At 33.9% G+C, this 21,673-nt stretch overlaps 1 protein-coding gene across 2 annotated transcripts in view; it reads right to left on the bottom strand.

The window, feature by feature from the left end:
- The window catches only part of BBS9 (Bardet-Biedl syndrome 9), a 454,413-nt gene that overhangs the window by 237,435 nt on the left and 195,305 nt on the right, over window positions 1–21,673 (bottom strand). For both annotated transcript variants that reach the window (XM_039251160.1, XM_039251161.1), the window contains exons 13-16: window positions 17,830–17,932; window positions 16,228–16,332; window positions 13,692–13,706; window positions 7,202–7,342 (exon numbers count right to left, since the gene is read on the bottom strand). In XM_039251160.1, the coding sequence (XP_039107091.1) occupies window positions 7,202–7,342; window positions 13,692–13,706; window positions 16,228–16,332; window positions 17,830–17,932 (364 nt within the window). The remainder of the gene's footprint in view (window positions 1–7,201; window positions 7,343–13,691; window positions 13,707–16,227; window positions 16,333–17,829; window positions 17,933–21,673) is intronic.

The raw sequence follows: 21,673 nt of genomic DNA on the forward strand, positions 1-21,673 counted from the left end.
TAAAATGTAAAACTAGAAAACTCCTAGACAAAAACATAGAAGAAAAACTTTGTAAACTTCAGTTAGGCAAAGATATCTTGGATATAACATCAAAATCACAATTTATAAAAGAAAGAAATTTACAGTTGGTTAAGCATCCGACTTTGGCTCAGGTCATGATCTCATGGTTCATGAGTATGAGCTCTGCATCAGGCTAGATGCTGATAGCTCAGAGCCTGCAGCTTGCTTCAGATTCTGTGTCTCCCTCTCTTCCCGCTCCTCCCCCACTCGTGTTTTGTCTGTCTCTCAAAACTAAATATACAATAAAAAGAGAAATTTAAATTGGGCTTTATCAAAATTCAGAACTCTCCTTCGAAAGACACTGTTACAAGAATGAAAAGACATGCCACAGAATGGGAGAAAATATTTGCAATTCACATAATCTGATAAATGACTGGGGAGGTAGATGAAAAAGAGCACATGTTGAATAATTCCATCATGTAATATTCCAGAAAATGCAAACTAATCTACACTGACAGAAAGCAAACCAGTGGTTGCCTGAGAATGGGGACTAAGGGGTTACAAAGGGGGACAGGGGAAATTTTGTGGGTGACGGATATTTTCAGCACTGTAATTGTGGAGATTTCACAAGCATATACAAACAGCAAAATTACCAAACTGTATACTTCAAACATATGTACATAAGTTATATTCCAACAAAGTTATTTTTTAAAGCAAAAAACATACACTAGAGCTGTGTTTGAGAATTAAAGAATGTATTAAAATGTACCAGAAGAAAATACTGGATAAAGGGTTAGTATGAAAAATCTATAAAGAACTTAACCAAACTCAACACCCAAAAAATAAATAATCCAGTGAAGAAATGGGCAGAAGACATGAATAGACACTTTTCCAAAGAAGGTATCCAGATGGCAAACAGACACATGAAAAGATGCTCAACATCGCTCATTATCAGGGAAATAAAAATCAAAACCACTCTGAGATACCACCTTACACCTGTCAAAGTGGCTAAAATTAACAACTCAGGAAACAACAGATGTTGGCAAGGATGTGGAGAAAGAGGAACCCTCTTGCACTGTTGGTGGGAATACAAAGTAGTGAGGCCACTCTGGAAAACAGTGTGGAGATTCCTTAAAAAATTAAAAATAGAATTACCCTACAACCCATCAATAGCACTACCAGGAATTTATACAAAAGATACAGAAGTGCTGACGCACAGGGGCACATGTACCCCAATGTTTATAGCAGCACTATCAACAATAGACAAATTATGGAAAGAGCCCAAATGTCCATCAATTGATGAATGAATAAAGAAGATGTGATATAAATATACAATAGAATACTACTCCGTGATGAAGAAGAATGAAATCTTGCCATTTGCAAAAATGTGGATGGAACTAGAGGGTATTATGCTGGTGAAATAGTCAGAGAAAGACAGATATCATACATTTTCACTCATATGTAGAATTTGAGAAACTTAACGGAAGACATAGGGGAAGCCAAGGGAAAAATAAGTTACAAAAAGAGAGAGAGGCAAACCATAAGAGACTCTTAAATACAAAGAACAAACTGAGGCTTGCCTGGGGAGAGGGAGGGCTGGGAAGGTACAGAAGATGGATGATGGGCATTGAGGAAGGCACTTGGGATGAGCACTGGGTGCTGTATGTAAGTACTGAATCCCAAGAATCTACTCCTAAAGCCAAAACTATACTGTATACACTGTATATTAGCTAACTTGACAATAAATTATCAAAAAAAAGATTTAAAAATTAAAAATGTAAAAAATATACATTATAGTTGTGTTTGAGAATTAAAGAATATATTAAAATGTACCAAAAGAAAATATAAGTAAATGTTTTATAATCTTAGAGGCCATTCTAGGCACAAAAACAAACTTGAAACTATAAAGAAAGCAATTAATAAAATTAAATTTACTATGTAAAAATGTAAACCTTATATATTAAAAAAGAATGTAAGTAGTTAATAAAAATGTAAAAATGTCTATGATAATAATTTAGAAATGCAAATTTTAAAAAGAGATGTCATTTTCACCTATGTCAAAAATTTCCAAAAATCCAGCTACTACTCTCAGGATGAACCCTGATGTTGGGCACATAACCTGATACAATTATTCTGGAAGGCAGGCTGGCATTTAAATAAAGTTTTCAAATGTGCATACTCTTTTAACTCAGTCATTTGTCTTCAAGGAATTTCTCTAAAGAGAAAAGAGAAGTACAAAAAAACCAAAAACAACAACAACAACAAAACTATATGCATGATACCTCCAAACAAGGGAATATTATGTAACATTAAAGTATAAATTTATTGACAAGAAAAGATAGCCATATATTTTAGAAGCAAAAAGACTATTACAGTGGCTGCTATTTGTTTTACATTTAAGTAAAATTTTGGGGTAAAATTACTGGTATCATGGCATACCCTGAACGTTACCTAATTCAGCATCTATTTCCTCCTTTCCCTCCAATCCATCTGTATTAGTTCTCAGCCTCCTTAATAGCTAGAATAGGCTATCTGACACAATTATGGCTATTGAGACTTAAGTAGAAATTTCCTCAAAACATTATAGAAACATACCTTTCTAATAAAAGTTACAGTCGTTGCTATAGCTATCTCTTTCCCCTACCCCCTGCCTTGTAATTACTTATGATGACTGATCTGAAGTAGCTTATTGCCATGGAACAAGCCAACACACTAGAAAAGGCACAATGCAAAGAAAGAAAAAAGCTGGGTCTCTGATAACATTCATAATCCACTACACCAGCTTCTACTGCCTACTTCTGGACCTCACATTTTGTAAGAGAAAATATATGTATATGTATGTGTATCTTTAGTGCTTAAATCACACTTAGCTAAAAGCACCCCAGATAGTTATTTATATATACATGTATCAGTATATAGCCATTAAGCATATTAAAGCTTTTTAAAAATTCTTTTTATTTTTTTAATTTACATCCAAGTTAGTTAACATATAGTACAATAATGATTTCAGGAGTAGATTCTTTAATGCCCCTTACCCATTTAGCCAATACTTCTTCCCACAATCCCTCCAATAACCCTCTGCTTGTTCTCCATAATTAAGAGTCTCATGTTTTTGTCCCCCTCCCTGTTTTTATATTATTTTTGCTTCCCTTTCCTTACATGCATCTGTTTTGTATCTTAAAGTTTCCCACATGAGTGAAGTCATATGATAGTTGTCTTTCTCTGACTAATTCTGCTTAGCATAATATCCACATAGTTGGAAATGGCAAGATTTCATTCTTTTTGATTGTCAAGTAATACTCCATTGTGTATGTATATATATATATACCACATCTTCTTTACCCATTCATCATTTGATGGACATTTGGGCTCTTTCCACACTTTGATTATTGTTGATAGTGCTGCTATAAGCATTGGGGTGCATGTGTCCCTTCAAAACAGTATACCTGTATCCCTTGGATAAAGACCTAGTGGTACAATTGCTGGGTCATAGGGTAGTTCTATTTTTAATTTTTTGAGGAACCTCCATACTGCTTTCCAGAGTGGCTGCACCAGTTTACATTCCTACCAGCAGTGCAAAAGGGTTCCTCTTTTTCCACATGCTCACCAAAATCTGTTGTTGCCTGAGTTGTTAATGTTATCCATTCTGTCAGGTGTGAGGTGGTATCTCATTGGGGTTTTGATCTGTATTTCCCTGATGATGAAGGACATTGAGAATTGTTTCATGGGTCTCTTGGCCATCTGGGTATCTTCTTTGGAGAAGTGTCTGTTCATGACTTTTGCCCATTTTTTCATTGGATTAATTATTTTTTGGGTGTTGAGTTTCATAAGCACTTCATAGATTTTGGATAATAACCCTTTATCTGATATGTCAGTTTCAAATATCTTCTCCCATTCTGTCTGTTGCCTTTTAGTTTTGCTGATTATTTCCTTCACTGTGCAGCAGCTTTTTATTTTGATGAGGTCCCAATAGTTCACTTTTGCTTTTGTTTCCCTTGCCTCCAGAGACGTGTTGATTAAGAAATTGCTGTGGCCAAGGTCAAAGAGGTTTTTGCCTGCTTTCTCCTCCAGGATTTTGACAGCTTCATGTCTTACATTTAGGTCTTTCATCCATTTTGAGTTTATTTTTGTGTATGGTGTAAGAAAGTGGTCCAGGTTCATTTTTCTGCACATCACTGTCCAGTTTTCCCAGCACCACTTGCTGAAGAGACTGTCTTTATTCCATTGCATATTCTGTCCTGCTTTGTCAAAGATTAGTTGGCCATATGTTTGTGGGTCCACTTCTGGGTTCTCTATGCTGTTCCATTGATCTGAGTGTCTGTTCCTGTGCCAATACCATACTGTCTTGATTACTATAGCTTTGTAATACAGCTTAAAGTCTGGGATTGCGATGTCTCCTGCTTTGGTTATCTTTGTTTTCAAGATTGCTTTGGCTATTCAGTGTCTTTTCTGATTCTATACAAATTTTAGGACTGTTTGTTCTAGCTCTGTGAAGTGGTGTTATTTTGATAGGGATTGTACTGAATATGTAAATTGCTTTTCAATAATATTTTTGTTCTTCTTATCCATGAGCATGGAATATTTTTCATTTTTTTGTGTGTCTTCTTCAATTTCTTTCATAAGCTTTCTATACTTTTCAGTGTACAGATTTTTCACCTCTTTGGTTAGATTTATTCCTAAGTATTTTATGGTTTTTTGGTGCAATTATAAATGAGATTGATTCCTTGATTTCTCTTTCTGTTGCTTCACTGTTGATGTATAGGAATGCAACCAATTTCTGTGCATTGATTTTAAGCATATTAAAGCTTTTTATAATTATAATATTCTCTAAAGGCAAGGATTTGGGGTACTACTAGATACCTCCATTAAAGTGCTGTTGATAGGGTTAACTGATAGTTTAGTCAGTTTGACATTATATTGCAAAAGTTTTAAAAATATTCTTAACCTTTGTTTGACTCTATAATTCCACTTTTAGATATTCATCAAAGAAAAAATAATAAATTTGGAGAAGTACTGCTACAATATATTTATAATATTAATAAATTGAAAACAACATGTATATCAAAAATATAATGCTGGCCAAATGATTTTATAGTATGAATTTATGATAGAATACTATACCATCCTTAAAATCATGTAATAAAAATACCTAATTATGTAGAAAAATGCTTACTTCACAGCAGTATCCAAAGTAAAATCCTTTGAGGGTAACTAAAAATAACTTTACTTAGTAAAGATATTTTTATAAAGATTAGGGAAATATAGTAAAACACAAGTAGACATGGATGGATGATAGAATTACCAGTAATTTTTGTTTTCTTCTTTTTAGTTGTCCATTTCTAAATTTCACATTTTTTTGTAATCAGAAAAATTAAAGTTATTTTAAATATACCTATATTTGTTCAAACAAAGAAATGAAATAAACAAATAGGGAGAGATGTATATTAAAGCTAGTTTTATTTCTTCTCTATGAAGCTCATTAATTCTGTTTACTTTAGTTAAAAAACAAATTTGCAATTACAATTTTATCTGACACTAACATATAAAAGTCTTATAAAACAAATGTGAAAAGCACTCTTAAGAAGTAAAAAGTGGAAAAGTACCAAGATTACTTATTTTAAATAATTACAGGATTTCATCATGGTCAATATGAACACACATCCAAGAACTCCAAAAGAGAACATGCTATTTCAAATACATTGGATCTTTGGTGAAATTTTTAAGTTTGTCATTGAATCCCATTTCTAAAGTGACTAAGAAGCAAATATATGCTGATAAGCCTAAGATAACCCATGACACAAAAACAATTGAGCCCCATATCAGGAGGAAAATGGATGAGTTATCTAAGCTTTCCTTAGTTCTTCTTGCCTAATTCATATCTTACAGAGATTACCTCTCTGGTTAAAAGCATCCCTTTTATTTAATCTCTGTGAGTTTTCATCCATCTGCAGAAAAGATCATAATCAGAAGCCAGGGTCTTAAACAGTTTTTAAATTCAGTGTGCAACATGTAATTTCCAACTATATTACCAGGACAGTAAAGGAGACTCAAAGAACTAATACATTTGTATTAAGTGTTGTAAGGATAGTACTCTTCCTGTCTTTTCCTATAACCCAAATATGTTATAGGAAAATTGACTAAGAAGAAAGAGAAAGGAAAGAAAAGGAGAAAGAAACCAAATAGTTCACAACTATTTGCTAACAATGTGTCACATATATATATCTCCAAACACAATTCAAACTGAAGAACAGATTAATTGTAATAAAAAGTATTTAATTTGCAGAGTTTTCATTGATTAGATATAAATAAAGCCTTTTAAACACTTTAAATTAATGAAAAATAAATTTTAAGCACTTTAAGTGTTAATAACGCAAAAGTTGACTTACCATAAATTTCTAAACCTTGTGGAAAATACTCTTTGTATTCTAAATCCTAGCCACTAATGCAAAGGTGAGGATTCATATTGTAGTCAACAGTGCCAACCTTTAATGAGGGATTTTAAAAGGCTGATTTAATTCCCAGAATTTTTTTTTTTTTAATTCCACCCCATTACCAGGAAAGCTAATAGATGCTACACCTTAGAAACTCTGGTTACTAAAGATATTTTACCCAATCAACACCTCTCTCTTTTCTGAGCTACTCAGAAAGAAATATTGACACCTGGAGAAAGTCACACCTTCACAAATTACCCCAAATTCACTGTGATATCCAAGCTTTATATATGGAGCCCTTTCTAAAGGATCAGAGCCAGCGGATGAACAATCGTCCCCTCCAGCTGCTAGAGAAAGCAAAACCACAAAGAGAATCTACTTATGGGATTACTTTTGGGGCATAAGAATATACTTTTAAAAGGTACATAGCCAAAAGCCTACAATAAAGATGAATAATAAATATTTACACTCCAAGCCAAAAAATTCCACAGTCTAAAAAGAAATATTTGATGTTTTCATTTCTGAATACTGAAAGCAAAATAATGATTATAATAATTTTAATCAAACTTAAAAGGTACACCTTATTACCTTGTTGATATAAGCTATTTGCCTTTGAACAGGCAAACAAGAGAGAAAAATCCTTGAGGCATTTTTATATTCTGACTTAACAATTATCTGATAATTACCCCATCATTACCTGTTGATGAAGGATTCCATTCTGAATTCTTAACATTTCTGATGGTACAGGCATGTTACTTCAAAAGTCCTACCTGGAAAGAGACTGAGAAGACTGACTGGAGATTTGTTGGTATCAATAGTTAGTTTGTGGCTTGCAGTTTTTGAAGGCTGACCTGGTAGACAGATTAGTTTCAGAGGAAGTCTAAATTTACATTGGATAACCCGAGGAATGCCTGAAATAAAAAGAGAGAAATGTAGATTCATACATTTAACAGATAATTTAACCAAAAAAATTTGTAATACTACTAGTTTGAGTAGCAATATATATCTTAGTTTAAAAGTTTGCTGCCTGTACATTTTGTTTAGCATAACTGAAAAAACTGCAAAGTTTTATCATAATTCATATTTTTATTTTATTGTCAAAAAGGTCACGCAAAAATAAAATCCCAAAAAAGAATATAGGCATGAAGTCTGCCTTTAAGAACATATTTTAAAAAATCATCACAGTTGAGCACTATTCAAAACAGTGTGTATAGTTTTATATTCAACTACTGAACTGTCTTTAAACTACGAACTTCAAAGCTCTAGCCTCAATCCTTTGGGCTATCAGCTGATAGTAAGTAACTATCAGCTGACGTAAGCAAATACATATGTGAAATTTGTATCAGGAAGAGTTATATGACCTTATCTAATACTTTCTCCACCACCAAAATTTTTTAATCTTTAGCTTTTTTAACTTACTGAACATGCAGATTATAATATAAAATCTACAATAAATTATAAGCATGGAAGTAGAATTTGCTCTACTAAAGTTCAACTGAAGCTCATGTCATTTTACACATTAATATTAAGAATATTACTTTCATATGAATTAAATTTTTCTTAATCCATTTAAATTCACATATCGTTGTTAAGTGACATGTTGAAAGTTATTTAAATTTGTTTATTTATTTTAAGAAAGCGGGTGGGGGGGGGAGGAAAGAGAGAAGCCCACGCAGGCTCCGTGCTGTCATCACAGAGTCCAACATGGGGTTCGATCCCACAAACTGTGAGATCATGACCAGAGCGGAGATCAAGAGTCAGATGCTTAACCAACTGAGCTACTCAGATGCCCCCATTTTGAAAGTATTTCATGGTCATTCAACTGAATTTTTTCAGTACATTTACAGGTATATTGAAATAGCTAACTGAATAAATAACAATGAAGACTTTTATGTCAGAATTAAAAGTTTTTAAGATCATTCAATAGTTTTACAGAGAATAAAACTGAAAACAAAGGAAGTTAGGCTCTCTACTTATAAATCTAGAAAAGCAATTCAACAACTTTTTTTTCTCTCCTTTTAGTCTAGGATTCTACCTTTGATTGGATAAGATAAAAAGTAATACACAAAAACCTCTATTTTAGTATATTGCTATAGAAAAATGAAAAACCTAATATGTTCCACTCTACTTGATGTATCCACACACTTATTCCTTTATTTCTTCATAGTAGAGTCCGTGATCAGCTTAAAAACAGAAAAAGCAGAAGGAGTTAAAGTTTGGGGACACGATCCCAAAGCAGGATTCCTAGAATTAGCAATATATTCTGTTAATGCCAATTGGAGCCATGGGGCTTACCCAACATCCAAGCTGGGACACACTTTCCAGCACTACTTATTTACAAAGACAGTAAGAGATCATCAACACTGGCAGGCATACTGATATATGAGGTCAATTAAATACTTTTTCAGAGCATGTGAAGCATATTTGTGATTCTCTTCAACATAATCTATTATCCATTAAATTTTACGTAGCTCATTTTTTGCTCATAACCAACAGATGTTAAATTCACTTCTCCTAGTCCTAGATGCAAATTATAACCAGTGTCTCTTAAGAAAAGTCCCAAGGCATTATTTCCTGACATTCTGTGAGGTTTAAGAGGCATGTGTATTTGTACTTTACAATGATGAAATGTTTTGACTCAAAATATTATGGTAACATGATCTAAGCTACTGCTCAAACCACAACTATCAATATCACCATAAAAAATACTGCAAAGCATTATTTTTCCAACTTCATATATTCCATATATCCCCAAATTATGGAAATATACCTACTAATCTTTCCTCTACCATATATAAATTACAGCCTCAATTAACAGATGCAGCCTGGAAAGAACAAGGAAACGAACCTGTTTCCATTTCCTTCATTTTTAATGAATATAGTAATGGAAAAAATTCCTTCCTCTTTTGATAACTCTGCACATGCATGAAGAGAAGCTACTTTCTTTATACTTTCAACCAAAGCCTGAGCTAACAGTTCAAACAAAATGTGGCTGTAAATGTTCTTCTAAAACCGTACTACTAAAACTGTGGCTCTCCTTCACCTGGATCACATATGTACTTGAATTTGCTTGAGTTTGTGGCTAAAAAATATTTAATCATGATCAATAACACTGGCCTTCTGCTACTAAATCTATATATTTGAAGATTATTACCCTAAATCTCCAAAAACCCAGAGCTAAAGAAATCGGTGGTATATATATGTTTTCAGAAATTTAAACAAATGGATTGTAAGCACTAATGAACCCAAGAAGGGAAATACATTATAACTCAATTCACAACTCAGGTAGGTCAGTTAATGACAATATCACACACGAGGGCAATGGTCTACAGTTGCTAAGATTTGTAGAAACCTCCAGAATTTCTTTTCTCTCCAGAAATTGTAAACCTGTTTCATAGGACATTTGGAAAGCATTATTTTGAAAAATGATGACACTTATACTTAATAAAATGATTATGGCTATTTTTTAAATGCTGGCAACCTGAAAAGTTTCACCACTGGGGAGAAAAAAGAATATGAAATCCTTTAGAAACCAATTTAAAGAAACCATATCTTTCAAAAGAGAAATTACAATACCAGTATTTTACATTACTTCCCATCAAATTAAAACCCTAATCTTTTAAAATACAACCTTCAGTATTTAGATGTAGGGTTTATAAGAGGTACATTTCAACTGAGATTTACATTTTCTTGAGAAACCTGAGATGTAAATTTGATACCAATTTACTCTTCAGGCTGTGAGTGCATCTGAGAACCCAAAGCTAGAAATACATAGAGGTGTGCGTGAATGCACGCATGTATGTACCTACCTATAAAAAGGAAGGAAAGAATTACATGCATTTAAAGACTTTTCAAATTTGCTCACAGAATAGCTTTCAACTTAGTTGAAAGAGTCTAACTGGTCTTAAATTTGCCTACCATCCCTGATACATTCTCTATGTAATTGACAAAACAGTCTCTGAATCTGGCTTATTCAACTCTCTGAGTGTTATGCTGAGAGAAAATAAAAGTTTGGTCATTTATAATACTCAAATATTGGCCTACTCATTCATCAGACTGACTTCGTTCTGCAGTTTTTTACCAAATACAATCACCTCTCCTTCAGACATTTCCCTTTCTAGCCTAACACAGGAAATGGATAGTCGCAACTACTCTGGTACAATTAATCACAAAATTATTTAACACTTGGAGAGAAAATTCACATCAAAACCACTCTTGACAGAACAATTTCTCCAGGAAGAGAATTCTAATTACACCTGGCACACCCAACAGCCCAGTATCACTATCGAGAGGGAAGCCAAAATGTGCTTTGAAAAAAAAGAAAAAAAGGAAAAAAGAACATATATATCAGAGTAGAATAACTATATATATTACACATCTATATAATGTCTTCAGAACTCTTTCCAGGGGCCTGCTAGAGTCATTTCATATTGAAAACAAGGAACCCCAAAGCAGTAGCAATGTCTGGAAGCCAGAACTTCCTTGATCCCTTCCTGTTATGTCTGGCTATGTACTGTGCCCCATCTGCAATCATGTTTTACACTGCCCATGTCATGTAACTTTAATGCAGACATAATGGAGACTTACTCTTATGGGACAACATAAAACCTCGTTTGCTTCTCTTTTTCCACATGTAAAAAGCAGGACTGCTTATCTGCAAAGAACCTGAACAGACGAGGCCAATAAAATGGACCAGTCTTTGAAATCTGAAGCCTTGCATGTAAGTTAAGATCTAAGTAGCAACATATTATTCAATCTGACCAACCAGGTGAAGCTGGGTATTTCAACCCCCTAAAGCTTCATTATAATTTAAAAATATTTCATAAGAGATTATTAGCTTTGTATCGAAATACTAAAATTTTCATATATTATAATTTTTTTCTCATGGTTGGGCTGAATTTACAGGAAGAGGGAGTAAATTCCCCTCAACAATAAACTTTACTAATATTTTTTAAAATTAAAATCAATCATTTAAATCATAATATGGTACTTTACAAAAGTTAGTATAAAATCTCACCAGCCAGATACAATCTTGCCAAGTAAAATGTAAATATTCATTATTAATAAGAGGTTGTTTTTAAAACCCAAATTGTAATTTAAAAAGCATATTTCATGTTATTAAGCTAAACACTTACAGCTAGTAAAATATTTCTGATATAAATATATTTTCATCTCTCAGATACAATACAACTAAGGTTGTTGGCATCACCAAAACTGTACGAGTAAATTACTGCCATTATTTTTTAAGGATTTTATTTATTACTAATTAATATTGTTATCTAATATTTATCTTAAAATATATAATAAACAGAGATAAACCACTGAGATAATCAAAGTTGAATATACTTTTAGAATGCCTGTCATCTTCCCTGATATGGCACAATTGAAAGATGAGTACTTAACTCTGCTCTCAACCCAAAATCTTAGGGAAACCTAAAGAACAAACTTAATGAAATTCATATTATGATAGGTATTACAGCAGAATCATAAATAAAGGATTTGGGGAAAACAAAATAGGTAACAATCAACATTGACCCAGGCAAGTTTAAGGGGTCATACCTGATGACACTGTTCCACAAATTGTAAACAAGATAAGAAATAGTCCCACAGTGGGGGACCTGAGTGGCTCAGTCAGTTAAGAATCAGCTCTTTCTGATCAGAACACCATGAATACTTACTCTATGGGTCCCTTCCTTCCTCATTCCCTTTCTTTTCCTTTCTTTTCTTTTTTCTTTTCTTTTCTTTTCTTTTCTTTTTCTTTTCTTTTCTTTTCTTTTCTTTTCTTTTCTTTCTTTCTTTCTTTCTTTCTTTCATTCTTTCTGGGCCCTTTCCTTCCTCACTCCCTTTCATTTTCTTTCTTTCTTTCTTTCTTTCTTTCTTTCTTTCTTTCTTTCTTTCTGAGAAAGAATGTGTGAATGAGGGTAGGGGTAGAGGAAGAGAGAGAATCTTAGGCAGACTCCATGCTCAGTGTGGAGCCTGATGCAGGGCTCAGTTTCAGAACGCTGACATCATGACTTGAGCCAAAATCAAGAGCAGGATGCTTAACTGACCAAGCCACCCAAGCACCCTTGTGGGCTTGCTCCTTCCTTCCTTCCTAATTTTCTTTAATATTTATTCTTGAGAGAGAGACAGACAGAGCATGAGCAGGGGAGGGGCAGAGAGAGGGAGACACAGAATCTGAAGCAGGCTCCAGGTTCTGAGCTGTCAACACAGGCTGTACACAAGGCTCGAACTCACAAACTGCGAGATCATGACCTGAGCAGAAACCAATAGTCACACTCTTAACCAAGTGAGCCACCCAGGCACCCCTGAATCATTTTAATGCAATATTATCATTTCTTAACCACGCCTTTGCTTTCTGACCCAACAATATAGGACAAGCTCTCTTATTTTCCCTTCTCCAGACCTAGAAACAGCCTTTTCCCAAGAACCTTGATCCCTTTTACTAGAGATGGTACTCATACCTTAAGATCTATGTAATAGATGTGCTCATTGCAAATGAGCTAAAACCTAAATAGGTCTCTGACCCATCTCCAATGCCCCTACTCAACTCCACTGCAAAAACCTCCAGCTGACCTTCTGACAGGCTATTTGGCTTTCCTTCAACCAGTGCTTCACATTGCAGTTAGAGTGATTTTTTCAGAATACAAACCTGTTCCTGTCATACCCAAACCAAAAGCACATCCGTGCACTTCATGACCTACTTAAAACCATTGAATGGCTGACCTTTGGTCACAGAATAAACACCAAAGTCACTAGTATGATCAAGAAGACTAGTATGGCCTATCCTTTCCCTATACCCTACTTAATTTTTGAGCACTTTACCCCAGCTCTCAGTCAATTAAAAAAAAAAAGATAGAAAGAAAGAAAATGAAAACAATTAGAATTCAGTGATAAACACCTTTTCTCCTTATTCTTTTTTTAAGTAAAATAAGACAGAGCATATAAGTAAACTACCAATAACTTATGGAAATAAATAATTAATGACACTTCAGATTTTTTTATTCCCAAAAAAATCACGGAGCTTCATTCTTTCTCATGACTCTGAAACAACTAATAATGAATGAGAAGTCTCTATGAGAGGAAACATTCATGATCCTCTCCATAGACAGATGAAGGCACTGAAACATCCTAAAGAGATTTCTATAGTTAGAATAACAGTCTATAAAAAGAGTGCATTCATGGTATAATCCCAATTCAATTCACTGACCAAACTTCAAATCTGAAATTCATTTTGTTCTAAATTATCTTTTCACTTACCATCAGGATTTTGATCTATCCATCAGAGGCAATGCAAACAGGTGTAGGGGAGAAAGAATGCAACAAATTATTTGTGTTAAAATTACAACACAAATTTAATAAACATCTGCTTAAAAATATAAATTAAAATGTTGAAGATTCTCTCAGAGGATTTAAATACCCTCCCAATAAAAGTAAGTCAATTCACAACTGAAGAATATAACATGAATAAGTGAAATCTAACAATATATTTGCACATCCAGTCTCAGAAGTCCATGAGAGTGTATCAGTATATCACTCCAGTATTGGGGGGGAAAAAAAAAAAAAAAGGAAGTTATATGTTCTAGACCAAGAGCAAACCAGACTTATTTGTAAATGACATCAAGAGGATTAAATAATTCTTGGGGAAAAATTTTGAGGGCAAGGCCAAATACATAATATTTCTAGTTACTCTTGCTTACATTATTTCAGCCAGTAGATACTACTATAGACTAATGTCTTCTTTGTTTGTTTGCTTGTTTTATGCTTGTCTTGATATTCTCTCACTTTTATAGACTCTTTACAAATTTTAATTTCTAATTAACTTTCAACTAATTAATGCTATGCCCTTCAGTTTAGCAAAATTTATAATCTATTACAATCTGTCTATAGAAAAGCATAATAGTTAATATGGTATGTGCAACCATAAGTTCATAGGTTAATTTTACAACTTTATCATGTATTTTTAAAGCATTTTGACAATTTGCTATGTAAGCCATTTCTCTATTTTAAATTCATTTTCAACCAGTGTCACTAATTTTCTTTGGAAACAAATGAAATACTTAGTTGAATTAAGACAACAACAGTCTCTACAACTGTGTAAAAGTCTAACAAGGATAAAAAATATACAAATGCCTATGATCATTGAGACACTCGATTAATGATAAATGATCTAGAGATTTTAGTCAAATATTTATTATTTCATAAATCAAAATTAAGATAACATTAAAATTTTCAATGTTCTTTTCAGAAAAATCCAACTCTATCATTCTTTGATGCCTTATGGAAGTTTTGCATTTCTTCCTGAAGCCAGCTTTCTCAAAGTCATTTAAACATAAAATATTTACATAACCCCAAATTTTGAAAATATAGATGAGAAAGAGAAAAATTCTGGCTAAAAATGAATTTTTAACAACTTAAACCAAAATAACTAACAAAGCAGAAGAAACAGATTTTGAAAACATGTATTAAAGCTATAAAATCATCTCACAGTATAGAGTTGTCAAGCCATAAGCCAGAAAATTTACTTAGACAAAATTAAAACTACAGTTATTAAAAAAAATTGTTAAATAAGGTAATTGGACATAGAGAGGAAAAAGATAATTAAGTCATCTCTAAAACTTTTAGAACTAAAAAACTATATAGAAATTGTTTAATAAAAACACAAGTGCAACATGCTAAAGTACCCTATTATCAGTTATCCTATATTAAAACATTTTTTAAAAAACAATCACTAATTATTTGTATTCTACCAATAAGTGTATTGTCCAAATGTTAACATGAAGAAATCACTATACAGGAAAAAATACAAACTATAAAATTTGACCCAACAAAGTTAAAATTTACAGTAACTGAATCTCAACTGGACTAAAGGTAACATTTTTAATTTAAAAAGAGTTCCTTGAGAACATACAGATCAAATTTTAGTAAATATGTTCTTAAATATATTAATATATAAGATACTAAAGAGTTTTATTTAGTCATTCTTTTTTTTAATGTTTTATTTATTTCTAGGAGAGAGAGAGAGACAGTGTGAGCAGGGGAGGGTCAGAGGGAGAGGGAGACACAGAATCTGAAACAGGCTCCAGGCTCTGAGCTGGCAGTCAGCACAGAGTCCTATGCGGGGCTCGAACCGCGAGATCATGACCTAAGCGAAAGTCGGACACTTAACCAACTAAGCCACCCAGGCGCCCCTAGTCATTTAAAACAGTGTCTGAAACTATGAATACTGATTTATCAACCCATAATAGTCTTTTTCACTAATTCAGAGTGGGCTTTTCTCCTTAGTTTAGTAAGTGTAGTCTAATATCATTCATTTAGTGTGAATAAAAATATACTTGCTATTAATTCAGAAGACAACATCAAACATCATATGTGGAAATCAGCTAAGCAGACTTATCTATAATAATTCATAACACAGAAATAATTTGGACAATTTTATTTAACACTAGGAAAGAATATTTTTTCATTTAGTAATATACTACAATGTTTTCTAATCTTAAACACTTAAACATTTAAGGGCGCCTGGGTGGACCAGTCAGTTAAGTGTCCAGCTCCTGGTTTTAGGTTATGATCTCATGCTTTCCTGAGTTTGAGGTCCACATCAGGCTCGGCACTGTGGAGCCTGCATGAGATTCTTTAACTCTTGCCCTCTGCTTGCCTCACCCTCGCTTGTGCTGTCTTTGTGTCTCTCAAAATAAATAAACTTAAAAGAAAAAAAAAAACTTAAACATTTAACTCATAACTCCAATTTAAAAGGAGTGATCAGGCTTAAAAATCTGAACAACCGTATGTTTACCTGATGGTCTGGAATAAGAAACAACAGCATTTCCTTCCAATTCAGGTGGGGTATAACTCCCTTTCAGATAAACAGAAAAGGCTACTGTTCTACTCATCTCTGGTGCTATAAGAAATGTAAAAGTAATATAAGTTACAAAATTTTGGACAACTATTAACAACAGTTAAAATTATGCATGCATTGCATGCCAGCTATTCTTCTAAGCACTTTACATGGATTAACTCGTTTAATCCTCACAACAACCCAGTAAGGTGTGTACTATTATTGTCCCCAACTTTTGTGCATGAGGAACTTGGTTACAGAGAGATTACAAACCTTGTTCAAGGTCATATTGCTAATATATACTGGGGACTGACTCCAAAACAAGGGAGTTCTGTTTCTCTTTACTCAGATGAATAGGCAGCATGATCAGAAAAAAAAGTATACAAAAAGGCAAGAGATTTGGGGAATGGGGAATAGTACACTTTATCATGGCTAGAATACAAACTACAAGGAGAAATGGAAGGGGGGACTCCATATGGATGTAACTATAACCGTAGCGACTTTGCAGATTGTGCACGGCCTTCTATATTCATGTATTTGGCCTCCAACCTGTGATGGAGCCTAAGACATTTTTAACTGGAAAAATAAACTGTTCAGAATGTTTTAGAAAGACAACTTGGAAGTATTCTGAAAAAAATTAGAAAATAAAGTGAGTATCCAGTGATTGGATATCTCCTACAAGATTACTTCAACCATTCTACCATTTGTTCATTGATTTGGTTAATATTTATTAAGTTCCCCGTATCTGACAGGCATTCAAGTAAGAGTTGGTTATACAAAGGCAAAAGAGAGAAATATGTTCTTGACTTCATAAATACAATAGAGGATCACCAGCTGAACAGCAGCAGTAAAAGAAGAGAGAAAAAGATTAGAAAGATAAATCATAAGTCATTTTAATAGGACCACTGACAACTTTGATATAAATGGTAGGGCCTGAGAGATACTGTGCAAAGAAGTCTTACTAAGAGTTGCCATTTTTATGACTAGCGTTATTACAGATATCTTACATAGATTCATTTTCTAATTAAATCCTCAAAAAAGCCTTGCAAGACAGATATCATTATCCCCTTTCAGCAGATTAAAAGAAATTGAGGCTCCGAGTAATTACTCAAGTAGCTTGCCGAAAGTTACACATCAGGTACATGTCAGAGCGAGGATTCAAATTCAGGCCAGATTCAAAGCCAATGTCCTTTCTTCAAACGTTACTGATTCAACAAACAGCTCACTAGAGAAACACCAATAAAGAAAGTCTTCCAAATTATAGTATTTAAGCACAATTACAGGCCCATCTAGTTAAGGAAACCACTTGAAAATCTATAATTACTTCAGCTCAACAACCATTCATTGAATGTTGCTATTTTTTAAAAAGTATCGTTCATGTTTGATATCTGTAGGGGAAATATAAGCAAAATAACACAATTACAGATTTTAGAAAGATACCAGTCTCATCATTCAGACAAGAAATACAGCCATGAAATAAACATACTAACAAAAAAAAATTTTTTAATTAAAAGAAAATATCACACCATGATAGATTTTAAGCCAAAATAGAACCCTTACCCATAAATTCAAAGGTGAACTGATCACAAGTCAATACTAATGGTGGTTGCACATAAACTGATAATTTGGCTTTTTGCAAAGCCAGTCGATTCTGCAATGTGACCTAAGGAAATAGAAATTGTTATTAATAGATAATTACATTTTATCCAGGTTGACAGGAGAGCACAAGTATGTGAAAAATCACTAGCAAATAATTAGGAAACATCTAAAAAATGAGTAGTCTTTTAAAACATAAGTAGTAGATTAACTGATAAGTAGAAAAGTGGTGGATTCTAACCAGTAGAAACTGGATAAAGAAGTTGAAGAGACTTTTCTCCAAAGAAATAGAAGTGGCCAAACAGTACATGTGAAACAGCTTAATATCATTAATCACTATGAAATACAAAGTAAAACCCCAATGAGATACTATTATACATCTACTAAAATGCTATAATCAAAATAATAGACAAAAATAAGTGTTAGCAAGAATGTGAGGAAACTAGAAGCCTCATACGTAGCTGATGGGAATGTAAAATGGTATAGCCACACAAGAAAATAATTTAACAGTTTCTTTAAAAATTAAACATAAATTTACCAGACAACCTCACAATTCCATACAAAGAGAAATATGTTATGTCCATCCAAAAACGTATACACAAATTTCATAGCAGCATTCTTCACAACAGCCAACCAAAAGTAGAAACAACCCAAATGTCCATCAGCTGATGAATGAATAAACAAAATATGGTACTTTATAATGAAACTGTATTTGGTAATCAAAAGAAATTAAGTACTGGCACATATTACAACCTGGGTAAACCTTTAAAACATTATGCTAAGGGGTAGAGGCTAGTCACAAAGAACCACATGTTGTAGGATTCCATTTATAGGAAATGTCCAAGATAGGCAAATCAACAGAGACAGAAAATAGATTAGAAGACGCTGAGGGATAGAAGTGGGGGAGGGCTGGAGGATGGGACAGGGGAAAGGAACAGGAAGTTACGGCTAATGGCTATGAAGTTACTTTCAGGAGGGACGAAAATGTTCTAAAATTAAATTGTGGTGATGGTTCCACAACGCTGCAAATATGGTAAAAATCACTGAATTGAAATGAGTAAATGGTATATTATATGAATTGTATCTCAATAAAGCTATTAAAAACGCTCTAGCAAAAGCAAAGGAAAAGGCTGCCCTGTGGCTGGTGAATAATTACATCATGAAATGTTAGGTGTTCACTCTTCTTTTCATGTATAGATATGGCAACTGGATTATCTTATCTAGTATCAATAAACCACTTTTTGCATAAATTAATTATTCTCTAAAGATTTCCTTGCTAGGTGGATATTTACTAGCCTAAATGCATAGCAAAGCACCACATTTAATTCCATGGCTTAACACAAAGATACATGACATAACTAATTCTAGAAAGTATCAAAGAATGGCAATATTGACTGCTGCATATTTCTCAGCGGGCTGCAATTCTAACTCTGTGGTGATGCTAAGAAAATCCTCCCACTCTAATTAGAATCAAAAGCTAAGAACTCTGGGGTAACAGTGTGACTGAGAAACAAGGACAGATATGAGAAGGCCAGGACTTCTCTCACTTCCCCTGAAAAGAAGCATCAGCAGAAACCATCAGGCCCATGAATTTTTACTGGGCCACAGCACTAAGGGACATCTTTTTCAGGCTATCAAAGAAAAGTCTTAAAGATCTGACTTCCATTGGGCATAATCTCTCTTTGGATTTTGTCTCCTTAAAGACTCAGACTTTGAACGGTCTCATTTGGATGAATTCATCCACATGGTTGGTATGGTAAGCAGACTTATCATAGTCAACTGCCCCGGTAGGGCTGGTATACCAACTGAGTCAAGATCTCTGGGTGGTAGAACTGGGTATTGGTTTTTTTTTTTTGTTTTTTTTTTTTTTGGCTTCCCAGATGATACCCATGTAGTACCAGAGTTAAGAAGCACTCTTCTATAGGGGCACCTGGGTAGCTCAGTCAGTTAAGCTTCCAACTTCAGCTCAGGTCATGATCTCACAGTTTGTGGGTTCAGGCCCCACGTCGGGCTCTGTGCTGACAGTTCAGAGCCTAGAGCCTGCTTCAGATTCTGTGTCTCCCTCTCTCTCTTCCCCTTCTCTGCTGATTTCCTATCTCTGTCTGTCTCTCTCTCTCTCAAAAATAAACATTAAAATAAATAAAGAAAAATTAAAAGAAAAAAAGATACATAGTTTTCAAATTTCTCTTAAATTAAAGGCATGTATCACCTATTTCTTAATATATATTTTGCATAAATACATCATATATATGCACATATAATGTATACATACACACACATACTATAGAGAAAGAGACAACATACAGGCATACATAACTGGCTCAGAAATAATATATACATACAATTATATTCAATAAGCATATTGTATTCATTTTAAATGATGTGGGTATTCTGTACAACTCAAAAAATAAGTTAAATGCAAAAATGTTGACTTCCAAAGTAAAATTTTTAAAGGATAACTCTTGATGCAAATAAATACAACTGGCTCTTTGTTGCATAGCAAATAACAATGAATCCTCAATTTTTACTTTACAAGCCCCGGGAATGCACGAAGGGAATCTGCATACCACAAAGCAAAGCTTCCTTCGGGATGTCTGAGAATTATAAACAACATAACATAATAAAATCCTGATGGTAATTATGGGAAGAAGAATCTACACAAACACCACAGACAACATTCTTTCAAATAGCGAGGTCCACTGAATAAGCAGGACACGACTAAATATTTTACTATTAATAATAACACAGTGCTAGTCTATATAAATACATATTTTTAAATGCAACTCAATATTAATGATAACCAGTAGCAGCTCTCTATATTCATGGAACCATGCTGATAAATTATTTATGTACATTATCTCATTTAATTTTCACAATATCCTGAAACAGGTGCTATCACTATATACCATTTTACAGAAGAGAAAATTATGTCTCAGAGAGCTAAACAATTTGCCCAAGGCCACTCTGATTAACAATTTAACTTCTGTCTGCCAGAATCCAAAGTGCATGCTCTTACTCAACCGTGGTTAAGTCTCAACTCTGCAAATAAAAAAGTATCCCCATTTTACAGTTTAGTTTATTTTATTTTATTTTTTTTAATTTTTATGTTTTATTTATTTCTAGGAGAGAGAGAGACAGCGTGAGCAGGGGAGGGTCAGAGAGAGAGGGAGTCACAGACCGAAAGAGGCTCCAGGCTCTGAGCTGGCAGTCAGCACAGAGCCCGACGCGGGGCTCGAACCCACAACCGCGAGATCATGACCTAAGCGAAAGTCGGACGCTCAACCGACCAAGCCACCCAGGCGCCCCCCCATTTTACAGTTTAAAAACAGAGGTTCAGAGAAGCACCTGGGTGGCTCAGTCAGTTAGGCATCTCGCTCTTGATTTCAGCTCAGGTCATCATCCCCGGGTCATGGGCCCCACATCAGGCTCTGTACTGAATGAACACTGAGCCTGCTTAACATTCTCTCTGTCTCTGTCTCTCTCTCTCTCTCTCTTTTTCCCGCTGCCCATCTCCCCCATACATTCTCTCTCTCTCTCTCTAAAATAAATCTTTAAGAAGTTAAAATTACAAAATTAAAATAAGAGGTTCAGAGAAGCCAAATAACATGCCCAAGATTGACAAGCCAATATGTGCAAGACAGTTGAAAACTATCACCAGGAATGTATCATAAGAGCTCAGTTTTAAAAGGGAAAATAAAAAATCCTTAAAGTAGCAATAAGTCACTTGTAAGAAAACAGATATTCTGACTCTACCTGGCATAACAATGTGTACCTAGACAGTGATCACACAATTTCACATTGTTAGCAA

Source organism: Hyaena hyaena, unplaced genomic scaffold (assembly GCF_003009895.1).
Source record: "Hyaena hyaena isolate Hyena2069 unplaced genomic scaffold, ASM300989v1 scaffold_387, whole genome shotgun sequence".
In the NCBI taxonomy this organism is placed as follows: Eukaryota; Metazoa; Chordata; class Mammalia; order Carnivora; family Hyaenidae; genus Hyaena; species Hyaena hyaena.